This window comes from Cloeon dipterum, chromosome 2 (genome assembly GCF_949628265.1).
Source record: "Cloeon dipterum chromosome 2, ieCloDipt1.1, whole genome shotgun sequence".
Lineage (NCBI taxonomy): Eukaryota > Metazoa > Arthropoda > Insecta > Ephemeroptera > Baetidae > Cloeon > Cloeon dipterum.
The window spans coordinates 9113287-9137068 of record NC_088787.1 but is presented as its reverse complement, the minus strand read 5'-3'; the positions used below and the strand labels follow the sequence as shown (position 1 = coordinate 9137068).

The window sequence follows — 23782 nt, the reverse complement described above, 5'->3', positions numbered from 1 at the left end:
CGAAGCATAAAATGAATGCTCCAATGAAAAATCCAATTACTCCTGCCAAGTACCACACGATGCAGCTGGTTATAAAAACGTTATTGTGTTTTAGGGAAAAAAATTTAAACTCACGAGTTGTGCAAGCTTCTTAAATTCTGCATTTTCAAATGTTTCTCATTTTTTATTTTGAGAATCACCAGATCAAACGGTGGACTAAAGATAGAAAAGTTTTAATTGTTTAAAAGCCAAAATTAGAAATAAGTGCGCTGATTTTGAGAGTACTCACGTCGAGGCAAATGGCAATCATCTTGGCTCTGTATAGAAATGTTAGAAGCAATGAAATGCTTGGCTTTGTCAAGTTAAAAATATTTTGGTCGAAGTTCCACGAAGTGACAGCTCATATTTTATTTTGAAAAACATGAAAGCCGAAAGTATATATGTTTTTCAAAATGACCCAGTCGTCGCCGCTTGATTAGCTTGAAAACTTCGAAGCCCATTTTCCTCGCAAAATTTAACGTCATCTGGATCTGGATAGTTGTTGCTGCTTGCGATTTTAAGAACTATTTTTAAAGTGAAATGTGTTTTTCCCGGAATTTTTCAGTACATATATATTGGTCAACCTAACTAAAACTTGGTGTAAACAACAGTACAAAAAAATATTTATAAAAACAAGGAAATCGACAGATGATAAGCTTATGCATGTAATATGAGACAAACAATTCTGATTTGATCAAATTTAAACTGTTGGAATATGTGAATTTATTTAAACCTGTTCGTAAAACCTGACGCATTTTTATATCACTTGAAAACTTGGCAATGAGTGCTATTTTTGCTCTCTTATAATTCCAATCAATCCTCGCAACGAACAAACGGTTTGTGCAAGATCATATATATAGTGGCAAAAGTTATGTATACTTAGTTTAAAATTTGTTTTCCACTCAAAATTAAAGAAATTCACCAGTTGCATAAACCCTAAGTGTTCGAAGCCGCCAACAGATGGCGCCACCGTAGACTTTCGATTTTAAGGCACTTCCGCTGCGATTTCAGACTCAATCTAGCTACTGTGCATTCTTCAATTAATTTTATATTTTTTGACGTGCTGAAAACCAAAATCGGTTCAGCCAATCGCCGTAGAATCGTGAAAAACTATTTTTTGAAATAAAAAAATCTTTTCCAACGTTTCTACGGCGAATGGCTGAACCAATTTTGGTTTTCAGCACGTCAAAAAAATGTAAATTAATTAAAAAAAGCAAAATAGCTAGATTGAGTCTGAAATCGCAGCGAAAATGCCTTAAAACCGATTAAAACAAAATTTTTAAGAAAGTCTGTGGTTACGCCAACTGTTGGCGGCTTCAATAACTAAGGGTTTATGCAACTGGTCAATTTAAATCTCATTCTTGGCAAAACTCACTATATCAAAAGCTCAACGAATTTTTGGAACTTTAGTATCACTTTTATTTGGATCAAACGGACGTTTCGTAGATGACAACTGTGCGTTTTGGCGGCGAAGTGAGCTGCACGATTTCCTGCATGGCCGCCTCCATCTCCTTCTGCCACTCGTTCTTCTTGCTGGTCGGAAAGCGGAGCTTGGTCTCCAGCTGCGTCAGGGTTAGCGTCTTCTTCAGGTCCCGCAGCTCGTGCAGCATGGTCAGGTCGATCGTGGACGAGGCGCGACTCAGGTCGATTCTCTTGAGCGCGTCTGTGATGGGCCCCGAGAGGCTCTGCAAACGGGCGCTCAGTTCCTTCATTCGCTTCCACGACTGCGCGTACTGCCGCCGCACCAGCTCGATTATGGTCGAGGTCATCGCCAGGCCGACCAGAATGTACAGGGTGCACAGCAGCATGTAGTCTGGCTCCTCTGAAAGATAATTACTTCTTAATTTAAATCAAGCTAAAAATTTTGTTTTTTAATTTACGGAGATTTTTTGGGTAGATAGTTATCAGCACGCAAAATTTAGATATAAATTGGAACAAATCTCCAAAAAGAATGTTGAAATTTCTAAAATTATACAGCTGGTATTGAAATAATACAAAAGGAGCAGAGACAACAATTTAACAAACCATCGCTCTAGAGACCAAATTGGCCGTAAATCTTGGAAAAACAGATATTTATTTTCTTGTTTTACGTAGATCCTTAAAATAACAGTTTCTAGTAAAACTATTTATGATTAAAATAATTTGATGTCAATTTTAAACAGTAAAATGCAAATCATATCTTTTAGGGGTTCTATTTATGGTCTTTTTAGTGGCACTGCAATCAAGTATCTAAATATTATTTGTCATAATCTTTGCATCAAAACCGATTCAAGATTAATTTATTTATTTTTAACAACAATTTAAATACAGAACATTTTGCGTATCGCACTTAATTGGAAAATAAAAAGGCTAGCATTTTTTTTTTATTACAACATTAAAATGGTCAAAATAGTACCAAATTTACACACTAACCAAAAATATAAAATTTAATTTATTTTAAAAGTAATTAAAGAAAGGTAATTAATTTGTTACAAGTACATAATTAAATATCTTACTCGGAACAAGATCTCCAAAGCCAATGGTGGTCAGGGTGATGAAGCAAAAGTAGAAGCCCTCGAAAAAGGTCCAGTCTTCCCAAAATGTGAAGAGCGCAGCCCCAGCGGCAATGTACACGAGCAGCAGCAGGATTGCCGCGAAAAACGACACTGACTTGATGAATATTCCAAGACTCCCTTGCTTTGAACCGTCATCTGTTGGTAAAACGATTTCAGTTTTTATTTTTCAAATTGACAATTTTTTTTACCAATGTTGTTAAAAATGTTTTTGAGACATTCAAAAATTTTGGAAATAACTAATACAAATTTTCGAATTTAAAAGTTGTAGGCTGTCTGATTGGGCGTCTATTGGCGCAAAGTTTAATGTTTCTTGTTGTTGTGAATGCCCAAAGGTCGGTTTCTCCGGAAACTGCATCATTTTTTCGGCCCATTTGGTTTATTCAACACCTCTATTTGCACCCTAACAGCATACAAAAAATTATAATAGCGATTATATAAAAATTAAAAAACTGGAGACCATATCACCCTTGCTTAATTTTCAGCAAATTTGTTAAAATCATTTTTTATGTTATAAAATAATTAAGATAATTTTAATTTTAAATTGACATTTATTCTGACCATTAGATATATCTAAAATTGATTGACGGAATAACTATTCAATAATTAAATTAAAATTTATTTTGGGCACAGATTTGCCTAAAATTTAAACATTTCAATTTAACAATAAATTATTGAGACATTTATCACTTTGTTTTAATTAGTCTAATAAACACACTAAGTTCTCAAATTCGTAAAAAAATGCGGGAATCCCAAAATATGTCGGTTATCAAACTGATATTTTTGCGCAACAAAAAACCGTAGCGAATTTTCCCTCTTTGGTAATTGCGGCATACTCTTTTATCAATTTTGTCTAGTTTATGCAAATATAGCCAATAATAATCCAATGTATATTTTTATTTCTTTTCCTGGGGTCTCGTCAACAGGAGGAACCATTTTGGCTCGCAAATTTCTACTATTAAATTGTATTATAAATATTAAAAATATTATTGTTAGTAGAATGATAAAATTTCTTATATGGTTTTCTGAAAGAGTTATTTTTGGTTCACTCTAGTCTCGTTTTTAAAAACAATATTTAAAAATCTGAATCTTCGCCTTGAATGCCCATCAAAATGCGCTTAGCAAACACAGCTAATCTAATTTATATAATCATAATCCAAATGCGTTGTAGCACGAGTGCCTCGTCAGTGGGACGTGGAAACTGGCCTTCTCCACGCCTGGCTTTGTTTCGCATGCTGCCACTTCCGCACGCCGCATTTATAGGGGCTAGCCGAGAAGCATAATATAGTATAATCGCCTCGCAAACACACGACGTGCGTTCCTCTCGTTTTAACAGATTCGTATCGATCCTTTTAAGCAAAGAGCCACGCCAAAATTAATGCTGTTGGGCCGCATGTCGTCGTGTAATTACCGGGGCACGCGTGCTTTATGAATTTATGAACGCCACTTTCTAACTACCCGCGTTACGAGTGAATTAAAAGTGTGTGTACGTAATCCTCTGAGTACGAATATATCATGTCTAAATTACAGGCCGCGGGTGTTTGTCGGACACAAAGAGATAGTTAAAAACTTAATTAAATAGTCAAGGCGAGCAAATGGATTTTTTCTTGGAAAAATATCGAGATTTTTGTTCATTTTCAAGCTCTGATGTTTCCGAGTCGATAAATTTTTGAGCGTGTAAACCTGTCAATATTTTTATTGTTAACTCTCAAAGCCTTTACAAAATTTATTAATTTGGTGGGAAAAATTGCCATAAAATTTACTTTCTGCTGAGAAAGAAATAATTTTATCCGTTTTATTGATTTAAAATGTCTAAAATTTTGAGGAAAAATAATTTTGCATGCTCTCTCCTATGCAGTTAACATAGATTTCATGCGGAAATTATTCCCTCAGCTAAACTGAGTATTTCAGCTTTACTTCCTCGGAAACATTTGGATGGTGCCATTTTCTTATTTTTCTGCTTTTTATACAAAACATCGCATCATTTCTAGATCAGTCATAATTACTTTTTCAGAAAGGAACGTAATACTTAACTCAGGTTACTCGTACTTATAAAAATACATTTTTTTATGTTTTCTGTATAACACACATTGGTAATATTTGAGAAACACACCTATTAATTCACATTTATATTTTTTAAATTCTATCGGTAATTTTATAAAAATTAAACATAATATAGAAATTACTTTTTTTAAAGAAATGTTTGCAAAAATTTTTAAAATAGATTTTAATAGAAGTTTGCAACTTTGTTCCTTTGGTTTTTTTAATTATTTGTTTTAGACAATTAAAAATATTACTCGCAATAGCAAAATTATTTGCTTTGGTAATGCTAGTAAATATTTATTTTAATAAGGAAATTAATTAATTTTTTTCAATTATGTGAATTGAAAAAAATCATACATAATTCAACAACACTTGTGAACTAGAATTAAAGAGAAAGTGATTCAATTTTAAAGTTCAAAACCATTTAGAATTTGAATAATTGGTTACAGATTTGGATAAATATCATTTGACATCTGGAAATACGAGTAATGAATTATATGAATCTTCTAAACAAACGTTAACTATATAGTTAAAAATGTTCAGTTTCGTTTTTTTTTTTGGTAAATTTTTCTGATGAAAGAACGATCTAACGACAGCCAAGAGATATTAAATTTTAATTTAAAAAATTAGGTTTCTCTGTGAAATTTGTTTGGGAAAAATTTCCGCAAAACTTTCTTGGTATTTTCAATCGCAGTATAGAGGGAGGTATATCTTATTTTAAAAATAAAATTCAACAGTCAAAAGGGGCAGTTATTTTCGAAAATTACCAAAAAACACTGCGGACAGTATTTTTGTCAATAATGAACCATCATTCCAAACCCTGGATTTCAGCAGAAAAAGAACACAACAACAATTAAAATGAAAATAAGAACAAAAATGAATTCACGTTACCTGTGGCTTGGAGGAGGTGTGCGACGCAAGGAAGGTGCTCCCTGAGCGTTTCGCCGAGGGAGGTGAGCGAGGAGGCGATGATTCTGCCCAAGTCGGCGATCACAGTGAGCGTGAGCGGAATTCCCACGAGGGCGAACGCCACGCAGAAGGCGCGCCCCCAAAAAGTGACAGGTGCCACATTTCCGTAACCTGCGAACACAGAGAGTGCCGTGTGTGACGACGTGTTTGTTTATTTTTTATTTCGCGCGCTGCTGCTGCCGTTTTTATTAACAATAAGTGCGCCGTAAAACGCGCGTCCCCCGGCCTTTCCACGCACACCCAGCTTTCTGGTGTGCGCGGTGTGTGTGCGGTTTAATCATTGCGAGAGGAGTGCTTCTGACGATCAGTGCCAAAAATAGACCTATAGAGCCTTCGCTTCCAGAGGCGAGAGTTGCAAGACCCGAAGAGATAATAAACACAAAGTCGCGAAACCGGCCACAAAACAACTTAAACGCTCCTTCTTCTCGGCGCAACCTGCACAAGACTGCCGGCTCTTGGCTTGCTTTTCTGTGCGGCAAAAGTCATTTCACACGAAAGCTGTAAAGAGAGTTGGTCTTTTTTCGACAAGATAAATAGACTAGGGAATTTCGGTCTGTTTTCTGGCCAGTCTTATTTTTACACCAAAACAATTGGTTTTTTTTTTTTGAGTGAAAGTAGTAATTCTTACTAAATGTTTTAAAAGGATATTCAAATAATTTTATTTTCTGAGACAGAATATAAAGACTTGACAGACATAAATTATGTTTTATAGTTTCTAAACCCCATTTGAGTGCAAAAATTAAATTGATTGGCCAGAAAGAGGATTTTTAAAATTCTGTTTATTTATGCAAATAAATATTTAGAGGTTAATTTATTTATTAACCAATAGTGTATGGCTTAATATTTTGTTTGTTCCTGCTTTTCATTTTTTGCCTTTGATCGTGTTTCTTTCCAAACAAAATATTTCTTTTTTACTGAATTTTCAGACTACTTTTAAAAATAATTTTATTGATCAAATCAAATTCGAATTCGAAAACTTTTTAAATATAGGAGAAACTGGTAAAAGTTTTAGATGCCAATAAAAATTTGAATTCGAATTTGATTGAAATGTTAATTAAAATGATTTTATTCCTTCATCCGGCATTTTTTGTTCAAATATTTGAATGGCCGATTTATTTTAGCGGATTTAAATCCAATCGAATTTCATTCTTATATGGCTGCCAACACAGGACAATTTATTAAAATTCATTGAAGTTTGCCACTTAATTTAAATAAAACCCGTCGATAAGGATTAATGACACATCTGCCCCAAGTTCTGTCTTAACGTCCTATTAACGTTGCAAAAACATATATTTTTAATTGAAATTATTTAAAAAGAAAATGCTCTAAAATGAAGCACAATAAATTTTTATAAAAATGAAATTTAAAGCGAAAACTATTCCCCTAAGAAATTGATTAATTACAATAAATTATAGGGATACAAACGAAATATTTAGGATTTTAAGCAGGACATTTAAAAATTTTTGGAACAAAAATATAAGCCAGAACTATGATTTTTATTAATGATAAGAGCAGTGAAAAGACTAGCTTGTACAACAACATCGATTTATAATAATTGATATTTTGATCCAACAACTTAAACTCTCTTTTTAACTTGTTTGCTTTTAGGTAAATATTGATTTAGATTGAGAGTTTTAAAATTTAACTATTGTAAAACTAAGTCTTTTGTCAGAAGTCTAAGGAAATCAACTATCAGCAAATTTTTAGCCTGAATTATTTATCAGAAAACAACAAAAAAGTGAAAAGAGCGAGCGGTAAAGATCCTCCGGCCATACCTTTTTGAAATTAAATTTCATTTTAAATCAAGTAAAAATTAGCACAATTTTGCTTATTGGTCTAATTGCTATCATTGTAAAACAACACATTTCACTAAACTCTTATAAGGAAATGAAATCTTTGTTGTTGTTTTTAATCAATTACCGACCTATCGTGGTGAGGACAGTGGAGGCGAAGAAAATGGAGTGGAGGTAGCCCCAGCTGGCAACCTCGGAGGCGGACTGGATGTCAGGAGCACGTCTCGGCACGTGCAATACGCCCTGCTGCACGGCGCCGCAAATCGACTCCTCGTAGGCGCTGAGTCGCAGTCTCAGGAAGTCCGGAAAGTTGAGCCCCGACGATGAGTTGAAGTTGGCCACCGACGAGATGAAGCTCAGCCGTTGGTCCCAAAGGTAGTTTTGCGCCTCGGCCACGCGCGTAACTTCGCCAGGCCGCTCCAAGGCGCGAAACACCTTAATTAATTTAAATTCAGTTACTCAATAATAATTACATATTTGTCTTGTGTTTAGCACAAATTAAATAACAAGTCGGACGTATCACAAAATAAATTACGGAAAATATTAATTTTAATTCGAGAAGAGCCAAGAGATAGAAATTAATGAACTCAAATTAGCATACATCCATTAAAACATATTAAATATTAGGAACCAAAGCTCCGCCCAACGGAAAAAGCTATTAATCTTCCATCTAACGACGTCAATCAATTTCATCCTGTTTCCCATTGGCTAATTATAGGAAAGCACGTTTGAACTTAATGCTTATGCGCTTTACTTAGCCTTTCTCTTAGCCTCATAAGCAGCTCCACGGCGTTTAATGGCAGTAAAAAATAAAAATACTCCGTACAACAACACTTGGGCTCTTAGTTGCACATTCGGAGCAGAATGTAAAGTGACGTGCGTGTGCCGCGCCGGGCCGGTCAGAGCGCAGGAAAGCAAAAGCACACTACCATAATAATAAATCCAGCTAGGCTACATGCACATGCCAAACGGGGAGGAACAATAAAATTTGCATGCAGATGGACGCTTTTGAACAGCAGCAGCAGCTTTTCTTGAAATACGACGTGCATGGCAGGCGAGACACTGGATTTCACCGTTCTCGTGAATTTATTTTCTGGCAAATCATGGAAATTTATTTGTTAAATCAATACCGTATCGTCATGAAATGGAATGAAATTTCAAAAGGTTCGTTGTAGAATAATAAAGCGCAGGAACTTATAAATCTGTATGATACACACTTCTTGATTGATATGATTGGAGCGTAAGTTGCAGCACTCAAAATTGATTAAATGCGAGACCCTCGTAAAATTTGCCGTTATTGATTGAACGTTTTTTATGGTTCTCAAAATATTGACAGTCAACTTCAACTGCTAATGAAAGCAAAATTACATGGCACACAAAATTGAAGTTTAGAGTTCCTTAATTTAAAAAAATGGATTGATTCAGAGGGAAACAACTGAAATTTGAATTGTTGAATTTATTAAGCAGTAAAGTTTTAATAATAAAATCTGGACCGATTAACAGTTCAAGGTTTTCATTTTTAAGTCTATCGTCTGTGCAGTTTAGCAAAATTTTATCTGCTACAATGTATATCAGGATCGAATTTGCTGAACTACTCGTAAAATGAAATCATTTTTCACTTGATTTTGATACCTCTCGTCACGCACTATCCATTAAGACTGTGGAAATTTTGAAGGAATTTTCCCTTCTGCCGAATTCAAAATATGGAGACCGCTCGATTGGTATGCGAACTCTGTAATATATTTTTTATTTTCTCAGAAATTTACACAGCAGCATGATTTTTTTAACTCTTTGACTAATTGTAACGACAATAATAAACTTTTCTTTTTCAGAATTGTGCAGTACATATCTAACTTGATATGTAAATTTTAAAAATTTCCAGTGAAGGATTTAAAATTCTCTTACTCACCTTAACGCCAACCTGGTCCCTAATTTATAATAACGACATAGCAGAAGTATAAATTTATTTTTCCACCTCTGTTTTTATTCTTTCATTTTCTGTTGCATATACAAAAGAGTGTGTGGTGGGCTCGGCATAAATAGAAGATAAAATCAGGAAAAAGCTTTGCATTGTAATTTTCTAAGTGTGCGTCACGATTTCATTTTCCAGGCTCTAGGTAATTTAACCGCGCATGAAAAGAAATTGCCTGGTTTTGATTAAGGCAAAGATATTTATAAACCTCTTTTTTCTAAAACAAAAAAAAACGTTGATTCGCTCTCACACTAAAAGCAAACATGCACAGCACAGAAAAGGCTCCGTTTATTTACTTTTCTCTTATTTAGTGTTTTGCTCCACTTCTGTTTTGAATTTTGAACGAGTTTAGCATTTGAATGCCCCTTAGTGGATGTGAACTCTGAACACCAACTTAATTTATTTAATTTTGTTTGTTATAAATGCATTGGTAAAGAGCTAGAGGCTTTTAAAATCTGAATTAATAAATAAATTAAATAAACAAATTGGTAAAAATTGCTTGTACATTCACAAAAATCATATTTGAAAATTGTGCTGATTATGAGGATCATTTAAAACCGATATTGGCTACGAGTTTAATTGGAAAATAAGGAAAATAAACTTAAATTTAAAATTGTGATATTTTAAATAATGGACTTCTTTCAAGACCTTTTTTATACAGTATTTTTAGCAGCAAATATTCGCATATTGTATTACATTTTTATTCAACAGGGTTGTGAAATTTAGACAGTCAACTTTTTGCTCGGAGCTCCCATTTTCTGTGAAAACATTAAATGAGCTGGCATCATGCAATTTTATAACCTGTTAGTGCAACACTTGAATTCTTCTAACACGCCCAAAACTCGTCAAAGAATATTTATAATAACTGTGTGCCAACCAGCAAAAATACACATAAAAATGTACTGCTAAATAGTATATTACTTCATATCGTTCTTCTAATATAATATATTTCTGTATTAAGACTAATTGCGTGCAACCAGTTGAAGTATGATTTTATTTATATTTTAATAAGTTTACACCCAACGGTCTAATTTATTATTTAAAAAAAATCAATGATTATGCCAAAAATATATGTGTTAATGTTCTATAATGTTGCAAAAACATGCAATTTTAATTAAAATAATTTTTAAATAGTATATTATTATAATAAAATATAAATTATAAAATTTTATTTTCCAATAAACAACAGTAAAAATATTCAAACATTATTATTTTTACAAACTGAAAATTACGTAAACTATATTTTTTGAACTTAAGAATATTATTTTAAATGAAAAATAGGCACGTTGGAGATTTTATGAGATCTTTTATGATGCTTTTTTAATCAAATAACCCGCACTAGATACACCTTCACTGGTAAAATTATTAAAAAATTTCTTAAACTAGTGGGAATGTAAAAGTGTTGTGTTATTCATTTTCTGACCAGAAATTTAAAAAAAAAACACTGACGTTTTGAAAGAAAATTGTAGCTAACCAAGCCACCGAGGGCAGTGTAGACGACGAGCGTGCTGAAGAGGCCGAGGTGCGACAAAGCCGAGCGTAGCAGTTGGTTGGAGCCGAGCGCGGCGAAGACGGAGAAGAAGCGCTTGGCCGCGCTCGGCGAGCAGCTCTGCTTGTCCGCGAGCAACTGCTGCTGCTGCTCCTCCTCCATGGTACGGTCGTGGTCGTTCGGCGTGCACTGCTGCCCGGCGGCGCCCGCTGCGTGAGCCGAAAGGGTTAGGGTGCGCGCATGCCCCCACGCGTACGTGTACTCGGCTCTGCGGTGCGACGAGATGCACTATCTCATTCTCGCCTAATAATTGTTTTCCGTGCGGAGTCACTGTCACTGCAGGGTCGCTCGACGCGATGGTTCAAATAGGCAAGCAGGAATAATAATTAATTGTGAATTATTTAGAGTGAGGTTGATTTTCCTCTTAAATTTAATATTTTCTTTAGAAATAAATGTTAAAAATGATGATACAATTCAAATTTTACCCGCAAAAGAATTAAAGGAAAAGTCTTGATGACCAGTTTCATAATTATAAGGTGCAATATCTTAATGGAAAAATTAAATCACTGGAATGAGATATTAATAATATTAATTTTACACGACGTCCCAGCCGCGAGATATAAGGCGGCGGCTGACAATATTTTTAACGCGTGAACTTTGATAGTGTTTAACAACATTTATTTTTCCTCCTGCCCTTTTTAATTTTTGATCCTTTTTCACTGGCGGCTGGTGGCTGCTCACGTGACTCAAAATTTGCCGGCTGGCGTAGCGTGGCTGGATAAGACCTAATTTTTTATATAAAGAGATAAAACCATTAGAAAATTAATAATATGAATGAAGGTTGCAAGGTTTCAAATCCCCTGGTGGTTAATTAAAATATATGCATATTTTATTTCTCAAAAACAATTATGTTTTTCATCAAACAGTTGAGTTTAAATTAGCCCTTAATTAAAGTATCAGGTTTGAGGGTAAAATTTGGCATGAGATCAAGTAAAATCAACAATGTACACACTAAACCATTCAGATTGAGTAAAAAAATGTCAACTAAATTTTGAGTTTGATAGGAAAGTGAAAAAGGTGACGATAGAATTGCATCTGACTACTGTGACAGGTCAACATAGTAACAACAAACTCGGGCAACGTTAAGTTTGGCAGCTTGCACCGAAAGTGCAAGGTGGAAATTACGGGTAAAGTCGACCTGACTAATCTTTAAATATTCTTCCTTGAAAAGCAGAGCCAAATCGGCAAAACTCGCATATTTTCTTAAAGCTGAAAAACCTGAAAAACCAATTCCGGTTTCAATAGGTCGACTTATCAGCAAAAATATGGTTTAAAATTAATCATACCTTCAATAAGGTGCTTCAAATGCCTCTTTCTAGAGTGGTGCGAAAATTGAAGAGTCATGGTTGACAACCATTAATTTAATTTTGACAACCTCCAATAGCTGACGATAAACAGAATAAATAATACAAACCAAATATTCGCTTTTAAATGCACTTTCTTAACTTTATTCATTAGAAGCGAGTTCTACATTTTGACGACGCGGGACCCGCCCGATGAAATGCTGGAGTACAAATTCAAAACGAAGAAAGTAAAATCTCACACCGCTACATTGTGCTGGGCACCTAGTTTTCGGAACGCTTTTCCATCTTTGGCAGAATGAAGTCCTTGAACAGCGAGTATCCAATTCCGACAGTCAAGCAGACGACAACAGCACTCTGGGCAGAAACCCGGAGCTGCATCAGGTACACCGAGGTTGACATGTTGCCCCGGTTTCTGTAGCTGTAGGCGCCGTAGCCGACAGCTCCAATAAGCCCAAGTATTCCTGGGAAATAGGAGAAAGTTAGGATGGGATTCAGACACTTTTTAAAAGATTTATACCGATAGGGAAAAGCGGGGCTTCTTCCATTTTCCTTCTTAGCCGTCCAGATTGGCTTTCCAGCCCTGTCGAGGTCGGGTCGAAAACCGCTGATTTCTAAAAACAAAAAATTCAATGTTAACTTAAATTATAATATGAATATTTTAAACTAATCGATGTTTTACCTTTTCTGTCATATTTGATGAGTATCAAGCAAGTCGAGTAGATGCAAAGTGCAGCTGTGGTTGACTGGCCACGATTTTTGAGACTGATGAGTAAAGAAGCAAGCAACAACTGCGAGTCGTGTTGTTTCACTTCATTTCCAAATCTGGAAGTAAAAAGCCAATTTGTATCTCGAAAGTTCGACTGCAAGGGCTTTCAATGACGATTAAACCGCGAAAACACGATTTTCCTTATTCTATGTTTAAACGCACAACCTTGTATGAGGTCACAGACTAAACAAAATCAGAGCACGTACACCAGGAAGGTAATTTTATCATTACGTAATTAGATAAAATAATAAATATTATGGACTTACCAAAACTCTTTCTGTTAGAATTGACGTCACAAACACTTCAAAACAAGCGGATAAATTAATAAAATAATGTATTAGTTGAGATCCACGACTCTTTCGTCAGAAATCAATGAAAAAACAAAAAACTGTTTGATTTTTGCTTTCTGCTAGCTAAATTTGAAATCGGGTACTGGAAAATTAGATCAGAGGGCAGCTTAAACGTTATCGACGAATCAGAGAGCCGCTTTTATTTAATGAACCAATCCCCGACCGTGGAATTGGAGTATTAAAATCTCATTGGCTATTTTATTGACAGTGCTGCCTCTATATGTTACCGCTCAAAGCAAACGCGTTTAACAATGAACAATGAAGGTTACCTTGAAAACTGCTTGGAACCGGAGTCAGCTGATAGGAGGGAGTAACTGAATCGGTAAAGTTTTCATCTGTTTTGACTAACTTGAACCAGTTTTCTGCAGCGCATTCAGCGTCAGTGAAAAGATAACCGGTTCTGCAACTAGAACCACTGCCACGCCCACTATTAACGTACTCCCAGCTTCAAGCAGGAGAAACACGTTAGTTTGTTTACAAACAATACATAAAATTTGAAATGAACCCAATGAACCCGAGGACCAAAAAAATACTTTCACGACACGCTTGTACATAACACGTAAGTTGGATAAAATTAAGATTTTATGCCTACTTCTTTCACCAAATTATTACAGATTTAGAAACAAAGGCAGCAATGGAACTGGCGTCGAAATTCGCCAAGTGGATCCTGCCGATCGACGAGCGCTTCGTCGACGCAGCCTGGGTGAAGGAGCTGTTCGAGATCGACAGCGGCCCGTACGACGACGATGAAGACTTCGAGATGCGAGTAAACAACCTAATCGACGCGTCCGAAACGCTGCGGCGGGCCTTCGAGAGCCCTGGCTTTCGGCAGGGCGAATTCTCCGCGCAGTTCTGGTGCGAGATGAAGTCTAGAGGGCTGCACCACCGCAACCTGTTGCCCTACATCTCCTACTTCGCCTCGAGTTACTCCAAGAACCCGGAAAACCTGAAAGCGGATATTGTCGGCCTGATCGTGGCTAGTGTTTACCTCAAACTGCTGTCTCTGCCAGGGGCAGTCGTCTACGACATGTTCCATCAGGTTCGTTTTGCAGCAGCAGTTAATATTAATTTTTTACTACAGAATTAAATAATTTTTTTATTATAATTTATTCATTAATTTACAAAACATTACTTGAATTAATATTATTTATCTCAAACATTATTTGAATAATTTATTTAAACTTTTGCACAATTGTAGCGGTAATAATTTTTTTACCAAAACATTGTAAGTTAATTCTATTAGATCTATTCCTGTTGACCTGCAGAATTTAATTTGAAAGTCCTTCATTTTACAAAGTGATTATGTTTGTATTTTCAGGTCATCTATGATTACTGCGTGGACAAACTGTGCATGGCGTCGAATCAGAAGCAAACCGGGAAAAAGAGGAACGCTGGTTCCCAGAGCTGGCAGTACAACGTGACAAAGAAGGTGGACGTCCTGCTCGATGATCTCACTCGCTTGCAGCAAGCAGGGTTTCTTACCGACCGGAACCTTGCAATTAATGTGACGGTGAAAAGACTGACTGAGATGCTTAGCGGAGAAAACGTGCTCATCAGAGACTTTTCAATCGAGGAAAAGTCACTCGCATACAAGTAATTTTCAATTTCTAAGTTCTGACAATGTTTAATTTAAATTTCATTGCCTCACACTCACACCTCACTCAGTTAAAAAATTATTTCTGTAATTTTATCACAGAATTTGAAGTAAAATCCTTTCATATTCGGCAAAATAATTAATAATGCAAATATTAATTGAAAATGAGTGAAACTTGAGATAAATTATTTTTAAATTTGGGTCTTTTTCTGGTTGCAGTCTTTATTTTTATTTTATTTATTTATTTAGGTGTTGTCCTAGGCTTCTTATTTAAAATTAGATTAAAATCTCAACACACATTGAAAGCTGATCAAAATTTTCTTGTATTTTCTGAAAATAGAAAAAATAGATTAAATTTTAAAAATTAATTCCAAATCACTTATTTTGAGCTACATAATTGTTAATTAAATTTATAACATTTTTAGCAATTATTTGAACCATTTTACGTACTATTATTTATCCCAAGATAATAATTAAAAAATCCATTCTGATCAACTTCCAAAAAATCATCACAATTGAACAAAAACTGGCTTCAGAAGTTCATTTTAAAGGAGCCCAGAACTCTCAAAACTCTATCGAAAAAATAAAATTCGCTCTTGTGATTTTACTTCCATTAATGAACAGTGCTCAATTTAATTAAATTCCCCACCGACTAAAACCCTAAAACTTTTTGGGTTTCCTTGAGTGTATTTTCTCTCTCAAATATCATTTTCAAACATGAATTAAATTTTTTATTTCAAAATTATTTCACTTTCAGGGCATACAAAGCGTTGTTCACAGCGTGCGACGAGCAAGTAAACACATCCTTGGTGTTGGAACAGCTGCTGTCGAACACCCTGTCTCTTTCCACGCCCCTTAGTCAGGTGCGGCATCACTTCGAAACAGTGTCCAACTTTGTTGCGCACCTGCTAGCTACAAAAGAGGCGAAAGACGTTTGGGCCGTGGTGATTGTGTTCGTGCAGCAGCTTCTGGCTCGCAGCGTCGAACGGGCCGAGAGCCGGCAGCAGGCGGCGCACCTGACCACCACCCTGCTTGCAAAGATGCCCAGGCAGCTGCGGAACTGCGTCCTCCGCTGGGCCTTCACGCAGCTCGCCTTCTCAGAGCGCTCCACGCACAGACTCATCACGCTGGAATTGTTCCATCAGATTCTTCAGCTGCCCGAGTTCGACGACTGTGACTCAAATGAACTGGTCAAAGAGGTGTGTAACATTTGGTTATTAAAATTAATTTCAGTTAATTGGTTTGGAAAATAAACTGTTTGAATTATTTACAGTCTTCAATTATTTGGAACTAAAGACACAAATTAATTCGCATGTATTCTCAGGAGGAAAATGAAGAAGAGGAGCCTGAGGAAAATGATCCTCTTTTGCACAGTCTAGTCCATTTTCCGTTTTCTGGAGGAAGTCAGGCAATCAGGCACATACACATCTTGTGCCTGGTGCTCTTCAGGGTCGACGACGTGGCGCCCATGATCAGAACAAAGGCGCTCAACATGCTGTCCGACATACTGCTCTGCGCAGACAAAGAACCGCTTGCTCAGGTACTGAAAAATGTGCCCGTTAATTCTGTTTCGAAATGAATTTCCATTTCTTTTGCACCGTTTTAGTGTGGTATGAATTTGATATTCATAAGGGCCATGATTCTGGTTTTGGAAACTAGTATATTTTTTTGCGTCCTGGTTAAATCTCTTAAGGAAACTGTAAGGACGGATGCTAAATTTTTGTTAATGGTGAATTTCTGGCATTCGTGCACTTAAAAAGATGATAAATTGTATGAGATCACAACCAGGTGACATATATTTTTATTTGATGATTTTAGTGAATTGTGTAGCTTTAAAAGATTATTACCCTTGTGGCATCAATTATGGTAATTTTTAGCTCGGATTTTGATTCGCTTTTAACAGGGTTCAAATTTTTAAAAAAATGTTTGTCAGGAAAAGGAATTACGACACTTAATCCGGTTGATTTAAAAGAGGATTTTAATATAAACAGTTTGAACGTATTCGGTGTGCACTGTTTTTACCAGTGAATTCAACACATCACTTTGTTGCGTTGAACCGCATATGATCATCCAAGATAAACAACATTTTTTTGTTTTAATAGTTATTAATTCATGATTTAGGTAGTGCAAGAGACGTTTGTTGTGCCAATCACTGAACCTGTCGAGATCGAATGCCGAGTCTCGGTCCTGTGGCAAGGTAGATTTGACTTTTTGAGGCTGGTTCTCGACAATGATGCGCAAGTCCCTTCCGCGACAATGATCGCCAACCTGCTCGCCGCCATATCAGATGACGAAAGGGTTTACGTGAGGAAAGCCGCGTTGCAGGCTCTAGTCAGCCTGGCCAAGCTGTCTCATCACTGGCTGTCTCCAAGTTTTTTAGAGGTGAGTTTTGAATTTGTCAGACTTTGTCGGCTTTAGAGCTCAAATTATATTGCTGGGATTAAATTTAATCAATTATTTATCTGGAATCAGACTTTTGATTTATTTTAAATTCATTATAAAAGCCTTGATGGTTTCTGTGCAATTTTTTGCAGCTCCTGTCAAGTCACTGTAGAGATCCGGCTGTGATGATCAGAAAACAAGTGATAATCTGCATGTCGGAACTGCTCAAAGAGCATTTTGAAAGCATTCCTTCTGTGGTCGAAAACTGGGTGCTGTCTGTGCTGCCGTGCTTGCAAGATCCTGAGAGCAAGGCCCAGGAATTAGTGCAGGAGGTCTGCTATTTACCAATTCTCAATTCTATTTTATAATGATTTTTGTAAAGCATTTCCACGACGTGTTCTTTGAAAATATGCGAGCTTTCAATCCAGGGATGTCTGGACAAAGCCTTCTTCCCTGGAATATTCTCAGACTCGCGGCTAAATTCAACCTGAAAAAGCTGCTGTCCGACTCCTTCAAAGTTTGGGCCAAGGAAAAGAGACTCCCGTAATTGAATTTCGTTTGATTCCTGTCAATTTTCTGATGTTTTTATATTCTAGAAATAATTTTGTAGCTATTGTGAAAAGCTACATCGAAACTTCGTTCAACAAAGAAGCGTGGATGCTGCTTGCAATTCTCTCAGAGAGCCAGAACATTCCAGACGTGCTGTTTGCTCATGAATATTTCAAACAGCACTCACAGCAAATTAAGAAGGTAGGTTTCTGACTCATTCTTAATACCTTGGCTCTTCCTCTACTTGCTACAAAAATCTTGTTGGTCAGTTGATAAGTGACTACCACCCAAATTTGCATGAAAGTAACCACACCCTTCTAGATTTCAGTGCCTTTTCACGAAAGCTACATAGAGTGTGACAACCTAAAATTGTTCTTCAACAAATTGCAGACGGAAATTAGCACAATGTATTTGGTAATGAGGGTGTTGATGCTGGATGCAAATTCGCTGGGTGCCGATGAGACGAAAGAGTTGAGCAACCTGCTGTGCAAGAAAGTGGAGAACCTTTCTTTTGCAACTGACTTGATTGGCACTGCCATCGACCTGATTGCAGCGATTGATATCGCTAACAAGCAAATGAACGCATTCCAAATCTGGTGCAAAGCTGTGCACAAGGTAATGGTATAAAACAAAACTTTTTTGTTTTAGCAGACTTTTATGTGTAGTGAAAAAGAAAAATTAGATGCATTTTTCATCATTTTATTGTTACTCTCTACTTGAAAATTTTTAAAGAAATAAAAATGTAGCAGTTTTTGCTCATTTGCGAGGAGAAATAAATTTTACCTTCAGAAAACCGCTTTAAATTTAATTAGAACAGCTTTAAACTAGCCCTGCGATTGCGGTGAAAATTATGAAAAAATGTCGGCAATGCTTTAAAATGTTTTCATAGATGAATCAAAAGGTTTGTTTTTGTCCCTTGCAGAAATTAGATTCAAAGATTTGCTTGTACCTGAGTCGAGAAGGCCACGCTCCTCCGGATTCGACGGAGGAAATTAAAATGCGGGAAATCACTACCCTAGGCGACGTTGTGCGAGCGTCCTCCATGTCCGACTACTCATATAAACTCTCCTTGGCGCTGATTAGCGTCGTCCTGCATGGACAAAAAGACGCCGGTACTTGCAACCACAAGGAGCTGGCGTTTGCGGCCACTCCTCGCCTGAGGGCGGCTGCCACGGTGGCCCTTGGAAAAATGGCCATTCTGCAGGAGCAGGTCGCCTTCCAAGTGGTCAGCGTCTTCCAGCACCTCCTCAAGACCTCCTCTGACAACATCTTGCGCTGCAACGTCCTCACCGTCCTCGCTGACTTGATTGGCAAGTACGTATTCAAGGGAAATATAAGTCTAAAATAGTCCTAAATCATTTCTGTGGTGGAATAATATCCAAATTATTTAATAATCTATAAATTTTTACCACTGCATTTTTTTAATGTTTAATGTTAGGACAAATATTAAATTTATTTACTTTTTTGCTCTACTATATAGTAAGTAATTAATTGTAAGCATTTTCCAATTAAATCAATTTTGCTTTAATAAACTTACGCTGGTATTTTGCAGCCCTGAATTTTAATCAACGTTCAATATTTTTTTAAATTAAAATAGCGCATGAAAACGTTACAAAATTAATTCAGCTCTTTACTATTGGCAAACTAAATTCCCAAAATCAATAATGCAAAATGATTCGGCCTTTAGTATCTGAAAGATACCTTTTCTATTAAAATTAATTTCAGGTATGCAACCCTAGTCGAATCGATAGTGGCCGAGATAGAAATGTGCCTGCACGACCCTGACGCAGACATGCGCCGACACGCTCTAATCGTCGTTGTGCAGCTTCTGCAGGGGGATTTTGTCAAGTTGAAAGGTACCACCTTGCTCTTCTACCTGCTGACCACCCTGTGCGACCCGGAGAGTGACCTCAGGGACATGACTGCCAGCTACCTGACCAACACTTTAATTGCTAAGGTATAAAATAGTGTGCTTTGGTTTGTGTAATTTAAAGTTAAAAATATCTAAAAAAAATATAATTATTATGTTTCCTTTAAATCATATTGTTTAAAAACACAGTTCTATCTATGTATTTGAAAATTTGTGAGAGCTTTTAGAGAAAATTGACTAAAATCACAGTCATCTTCTTACTATTACTACAAGAATTATAAAAAAAAATTAATTATAGAATAAATATTAAGGAAATTCATGGTTGATAAAAATTAATTTGATTTTATCGCCAATTCTAAAATAGTTTATTTTCATTTTGGTCCGCAGGAGCCGAACATATTCCAGCAGAACATAATCTCTGCAATAGTGCTGCTGAACGCGTACGAAAACCACAATCGCTTCTCCAAGATCAAAGTGTCGCAGGAGAAAGTGAAGAAGCTGGCACTGGTGGGTGTGGAAAACACCAACAAGAGGATGCTGGTGTACACGTTCATGCTTGAGTACATGTCGGACGACCATCGCTTCGACTCGCTGCACCGCATCTGCACCCAAATCCTGGGCGGCTTTGTTGACGGCCTCTTCCTTTTGGGCACTGAGGACCACATCCTCGCGGATGCCCTTGCTGTGCTGTCCTGCGAGCAGATTCGACTCCGCTGCATGAAGGTCACCTCTGAGGGCGATGCTACCGACGCCGACGAGGCTTTCAGCAAACTGTACGACCAGACGAAAAAACTGTTCGTCGCCCAGGTGAGTGATGACGGGGCTAGTTATTATAATGCCATTTTGACTGTCTCTGGACCGTCTTTAATGTGGCTGGAAAATGATCTAATCACTCATTAATAGTTCAAGATAACGTTTTAAAAATTTCTGAACTTATTATCAAGCCTTTATCTCCATTATGGTCTCTAAAAATCATAGAAAATTTTTAAAGTTCATTTTTTTACAATTTTAACCTACAAAAATTTTTTAAAATTAAAATAATTGAAGAGTAATTTTTTCAATTGGTCTGTTGTACAACGTTCTGGCCTGCTACGGACCTTAGGGGCGCCATGACAAGGCGCAGAAGGTCGCGACGTTGGCACGCACAATTTAATGGCGCCCCTAAGGTCTGTAGCAGGCCAGAACGTTGTACAACATGGTCCATTACTTAAAAAATCGGAAATTTTATTAGCTACAGGGTTACAAAAGACCCGCATTTAAAAAAAAGGCAGTGCAGTGGTAAAAAGCGTTTTTTTTTCAATTTTAAACAGTTTCTTGCAGGCAATGTTTGCACCTTCCGTTTTCAATAATTTTACAATTATTATTAGCTCATGACCTCGACCTGAAAAATTGTCAGAGAGAAATTTATGGAGAAATTGAGGCAGCAAATCTGCACAGTAGAGGAAAATTTGACCACTCTGACCGCAAATTTGAGATTTTAATAGGTGAAATTGCGCCTAAAATTGGTAAAAATTGAGCGGTAAAAATCAGTGGTGAAAAAACCCTGATTAGCTTTAAAAAATTAATATTTTTCTCTATGGTTAACCATTAATCTAAAATAATTATGATGGATTTTACTCATTTAGTTGATTTTATTCCCATTTTGACGTATTTTAACTGTTCTAATTCTTATCAACCCTTGCAAATTTTTTAATCCCGCAAATTTGATATATTCTCATGTTGGACGAAAAAATAAATAATCAGTAACATCCTTAAATTGAAAGGGAGGTCATTGAAAACGATATAATTAAATATTTTTTGCTTAAAATATTAAATCCTAATATCCTGCCGTCCTGAAAAAAATCCATAACAGATCTAAATTTTCTTCTCTATTCAGGAGGTGAAAAAGAAAATCATGGAGAACATCGTTCCCATCATCAAATCGCTGAGAGTGAAGCTGAGAAAAGCGCGGTCGCCACTCGGCGACGACCTGATGCGGTTCCTAAGGGATCTCATGCGAGACTTTAAATCCGAGGTAACATTTTCATGTGCTAGATTGCTCCGAAACAAACGTTAACCAAAAAATATGGTTTTGTCAGATCGACGAAATATTCGCCGGCGACAAACAGCTCGTGGAAGAAATCGCGTTTGATCTGCGACAGTTGGAGGAGCAAGAAAAGGCTGGGAACGGAGAGGAAGATGACCAAGCCCAAGACTCAGACTGATCGAGTGTTACTGAAATTAGTTTTAATAATTTGTAAATTTGATACAATTGCTAATAAATTTGATATTTATTGAGGTTACGTGTTGTGTGAAATCAGATGAAAGGCTTTCATTCCATGCAGTGTGACTCCCATTTAAATATATTTAATTCGCTCAAGCGTGACAGCCGAACGCATCCACCGCAAGCATCGGCAGACGCATGCACGTTTTAACTCTGGTGTAAGAGCCGATTATCCTTTTTTGCGTCTAGCTTCGGTTTCACGAACTATAAAGTTTTAAGAACGTGGAAAGAATGAGTGAAGAATTTTTCTGATCTCACAGTAGACTAGACACGCCGGAAAAACAAGTGCGGAAATAAGGGGGACGAGGTTGACGAGATAGCTGGTGACACGATTTCAGTTTTAGTGAAACTGACCTAGAAAATTAAATTAAATTACTGATCGATATTTTATTTATTTTTATGAGTTAGAAATTTAATTTGGTTGAGAAAAAAAATTCAGATGAAAACCTAAGTTTCTAACGGCTGTTATATTATTTGTCCTCGCGTCACTTTTATTACTATTTTTATTTTGATCACAGTTATTAGAGTATAACGGAACGTTCGATTGCTACGATTATTTATAGCGGGGCCGGGAATTTTATATATAAGAATTTTTAGGCTAAAAACAGACAATTTTTGGAAAATTTTTGGTATTGGAAATATTTTAATTTACAGAAAATCTTAATTGTAAATATTTTTGAAAAGGTTTTTTCTTAAACTGTCTTTCTAGAACAAATTTTTGCTTTTATTTTTGTACAATAAAAGGACAGGAACATTCTAGCAAAACTGATGCGTTTGACTGATATATTTAAATAAAAAATAGTGATGACGGTTCTTATAGTCAAAGAGCAAATAAAAAACTTCCCACACATATACAGTATGTTAAACACTGTCATCACATACCCAGTGGTATGATTTAGCTCATTTGACGTTCCCATGATGGCTGAAAGCTCAGAAAAAATTATCGTCAGTCTTAAATTTACAGTAATTGATTTTATAAAAAAAAATTGAAGCTAAATACCATCCAATAATAAAATTAACATATCAATGCTCCAAAAAATTTAAAAGATTACTACTCTGATCGGGTTTTACAGTTTGAAGTTGACGTTTTAATTTATCCCTTCCCTTACAAGCAATTTCCTGTTGCAATAAAATTTAATGCGTGCGAGGTGCTCACTCAGTGCTCAGCATACCGCAGCAATTATTAATTGAAATCAGCGAAAACCGTATTTTTAAACTGTGCTAGGCCGTTTTGCCGCAAATAACGCATTAATTTTTTTAATTCGCGAATGCGTGCAATGTAGGTTATTGTCTGGCATGGATGCGGAGTGGACAGGCGGCGATTAATGTGCAGCGAGAGATGAGTACGTACGTACGTACGCTCTTGAAAATGAACTTGTATGGAGGCCAAGGCAAAGGCGAATGTGGATCACACACACACACACGTTCGAGACCTACAAATTGGCAGCCGCAGGAAGACCAGTTTCTTTTGGCTCCTTCTCGCGCCGCAGCTGCAAAAAATGCATACACAATTTTTTGGCCCCGGCAATTTCATCACATTCTCTCTCTGCCTCTCAGCCTCTGCCTGGGCTAATTTTTACTCTCGTGTATAATGACTTCATTTTTTGCGTGTGTCTTTGCAATTATGCCAGTCCCGAAAGGAAATGACCGAACCGGTTTGAAAACGAACGGAAACCGAGGCGAAATTTGTGTCTTCGCTCTGCGCTCCTCTCTCAAACGCAGAATCACGAGCGCGCGGACAAAAGGAACGTGATTTCGTTTCATTATTATTTCTCTGCGCCGATCCGACGGCCGACGCACTAATTTCT

At 36.6% G+C, this 23782-nt stretch overlaps 3 protein-coding genes across 4 annotated transcripts; 1 reads left to right on the top strand and 2 right to left on the bottom strand.

Annotated features, from left to right (window-relative positions):
• Positions 1–1405: 1405 nt before the first annotated feature.
• LOC135937112 (TWiK family of potassium channels protein 7-like) lies at positions 1406–11031 on the bottom strand. The gene is made up of 5 exons (XM_065480196.1): positions 10822–11031; positions 7507–7810; positions 5505–5693; positions 2514–2708; positions 1406–1840 (listed from the first exon to the last, which is right to left on the bottom strand). Exons 1-5 carry the CDS (start codon positions 10996–10998, stop codon positions 1446–1448), a joined length of 1260 nt encoding a protein of 419 aa, XP_065336268.1. The 5' UTR covers positions 10999–11031; the 3' UTR covers positions 1406–1445.
• Positions 11032–12316: 1285 nt separating this feature from the next.
• On the bottom strand, positions 12317–13388 carry LOC135936109 (HIG1 domain family member 1A, mitochondrial-like). Its single transcript, XM_065478801.1, has 4 exons — positions 13233–13388; positions 12880–13022; positions 12718–12811; positions 12317–12661 (listed from the first exon to the last, which is right to left on the bottom strand). The coding sequence occupies exons 2-4, from the start codon at positions 12889–12891 to the stop codon at positions 12462–12464; spliced, it is 306 nt and encodes a 101-aa protein (XP_065334873.1). The 5' UTR covers positions 12892–13022; positions 13233–13388; the 3' UTR covers positions 12317–12461.
• A 311-nt stretch (positions 13389–13699) lies between these two features.
• LOC135936108 (condensin-2 complex subunit D3-L-like) lies at positions 13700–22007 on the top strand. 2 transcript variants are annotated; one of them, XM_065478800.1, is made up of 15 exons: positions 13700–13875; positions 13931–14355; positions 14635–14909; positions 15668–16109; positions 16235–16450; positions 17032–17292; positions 17445–17624; positions 17675–17835; positions 17889–18042; positions 18232–18456; positions 18764–19155; positions 19567–19798; positions 20099–20518; positions 21588–21725; positions 21790–22007. In XM_065478800.1, exons 2-15 carry the CDS (start codon positions 13951–13953, stop codon positions 21913–21915), a joined length of 3627 nt encoding a protein of 1208 aa, XP_065334872.1. In that variant the 5' UTR covers positions 13700–13875; positions 13931–13950; the 3' UTR covers positions 21916–22007. The 2 variants fall into 2 exon arrangements, with proteins under 2 accessions (XP_065334872.1, XP_065334871.1); XM_065478799.1 differs by having other exon boundaries at positions 18163–18456.
• Positions 22008–23782: the final 1775 nt, after the last annotated feature.